The sequence below is a fragment of the Halyomorpha halys genome, unplaced genomic scaffold, assembly GCF_000696795.3.
Source record: "Halyomorpha halys isolate HHAL.00 unplaced genomic scaffold, Hhal_1.1 Scaffold726.1, whole genome shotgun sequence".
In the NCBI taxonomy this organism is placed as follows: domain Eukaryota; kingdom Metazoa; phylum Arthropoda; class Insecta; order Hemiptera; family Pentatomidae; genus Halyomorpha; species Halyomorpha halys.
In genome coordinates, this window is record NW_027116696.1 from 269552 (window position 1) to 270684 (window position 1133).

The following is a 1133-nucleotide window of genomic DNA, read 5'->3' on the forward strand; positions in this document are numbered from 1 at the left end:
TATACTCATTTTTATTAGTGAGGGTATTGAGGATCAATCAATAATAAAACTTTGTAGTAATACATCTTTTGATGATGTTTCTCAACTTTATTGTTTGCTTAATCCTGCCCTACAATGAGAAAAACACAGTTTTTTAGAAAATACACTCTCTTCAATTGTCAAAAAACTACAAGTAGTCAGAGATTGCACTATGTACTTGTAGTTTTGAGAAATTATTTGGAGGGAGTGTATGTTCTAAAAAATGTTTTTCTCATTATAGGGCATGACTATGCAAACAATAAAGTTGCAACACGTTACCAATAGATGTATTATTTAACAAAGTTTTATTAATGACTAATCCTCAAGACCCACAAAAAAAAAAAAAAAATGTATACATACAATAGTCGTGAAAAAAGTTTCAACACACACCATACATACGTATTTATGTATGTGTATATATATATATATATATATAAAGGCATTATAATTCCAAACCTGACTTCGCAGATAATCTGCTAAATTGTGCCTCGTGAAGTGAGCAGCTGCACTTGGAGTAAGTTCATACCCATTCCTCATTTTATATAACTGAACATTTTTACCAATGTATTCAGCAAACTGGGAAGTATCACCACTAGTTCCAGTAACACCCATGATAATGTTGTTACCAAGTGGGAATATTTTCTTCTCATCTAAAAAATATTTACAGTAAATATATTACAATAACCAAGTCTTCCCATAAGAAAAAATACTAACTAACCAGTTTTCATAACAAGAATGCTTTGAGTTGTTGAACAATCCGTAGCTATCATAGCAAAGTCTTCACAAGCAATTCCTAAAATAGTTTCCATTTTAATAAGATTAGGGTGTAATATAACTTATACAACAAGAAACTCAAATCCCACAATCACTAAATGACAAAGCTAGGAAGGTTTATTTGAATAGATAATCGATTGTTAACCTATCGATTTAACTGAAACGAACATAGCACAAACAAATGTGGTAATAAATGAGGAGAAGATGGTTGGGGGTGCGGTCAATGAAACACAAATAAGTATGACTAACTTATTTTAATGTGCCGACGTTTCGGCTAGTTAGTCGGCTAGCAAATTATAATTTGCCTCTTTATCATCTATTATTGTTACATATATTTTCTT

At 30.9% G+C, this 1133-nt stretch overlaps 1 protein-coding gene across 1 annotated transcript in view; it reads right to left on the reverse strand.

Annotated features, from left to right (window-relative positions):
* Window positions 1–917, reverse strand: part of LOC106685727 (proteasome subunit beta type-2) — a 4834-nt gene extending 3917 nt beyond the window's left edge. The window contains exons 1-2 of the mRNA XM_014428559.2: window positions 737–917; window positions 475–668 (exon numbers count right to left, since the gene is read on the reverse strand). Of these exons, the coding sequence (XP_014284045.1) occupies window positions 475–668; window positions 737–827 (285 nt within the window). The 5' untranslated portion in view covers window positions 828–917. The remainder of the gene's footprint in view (window positions 1–474; window positions 669–736) is intronic.
* Window positions 918–1133: the final 216 nt, after the last annotated feature.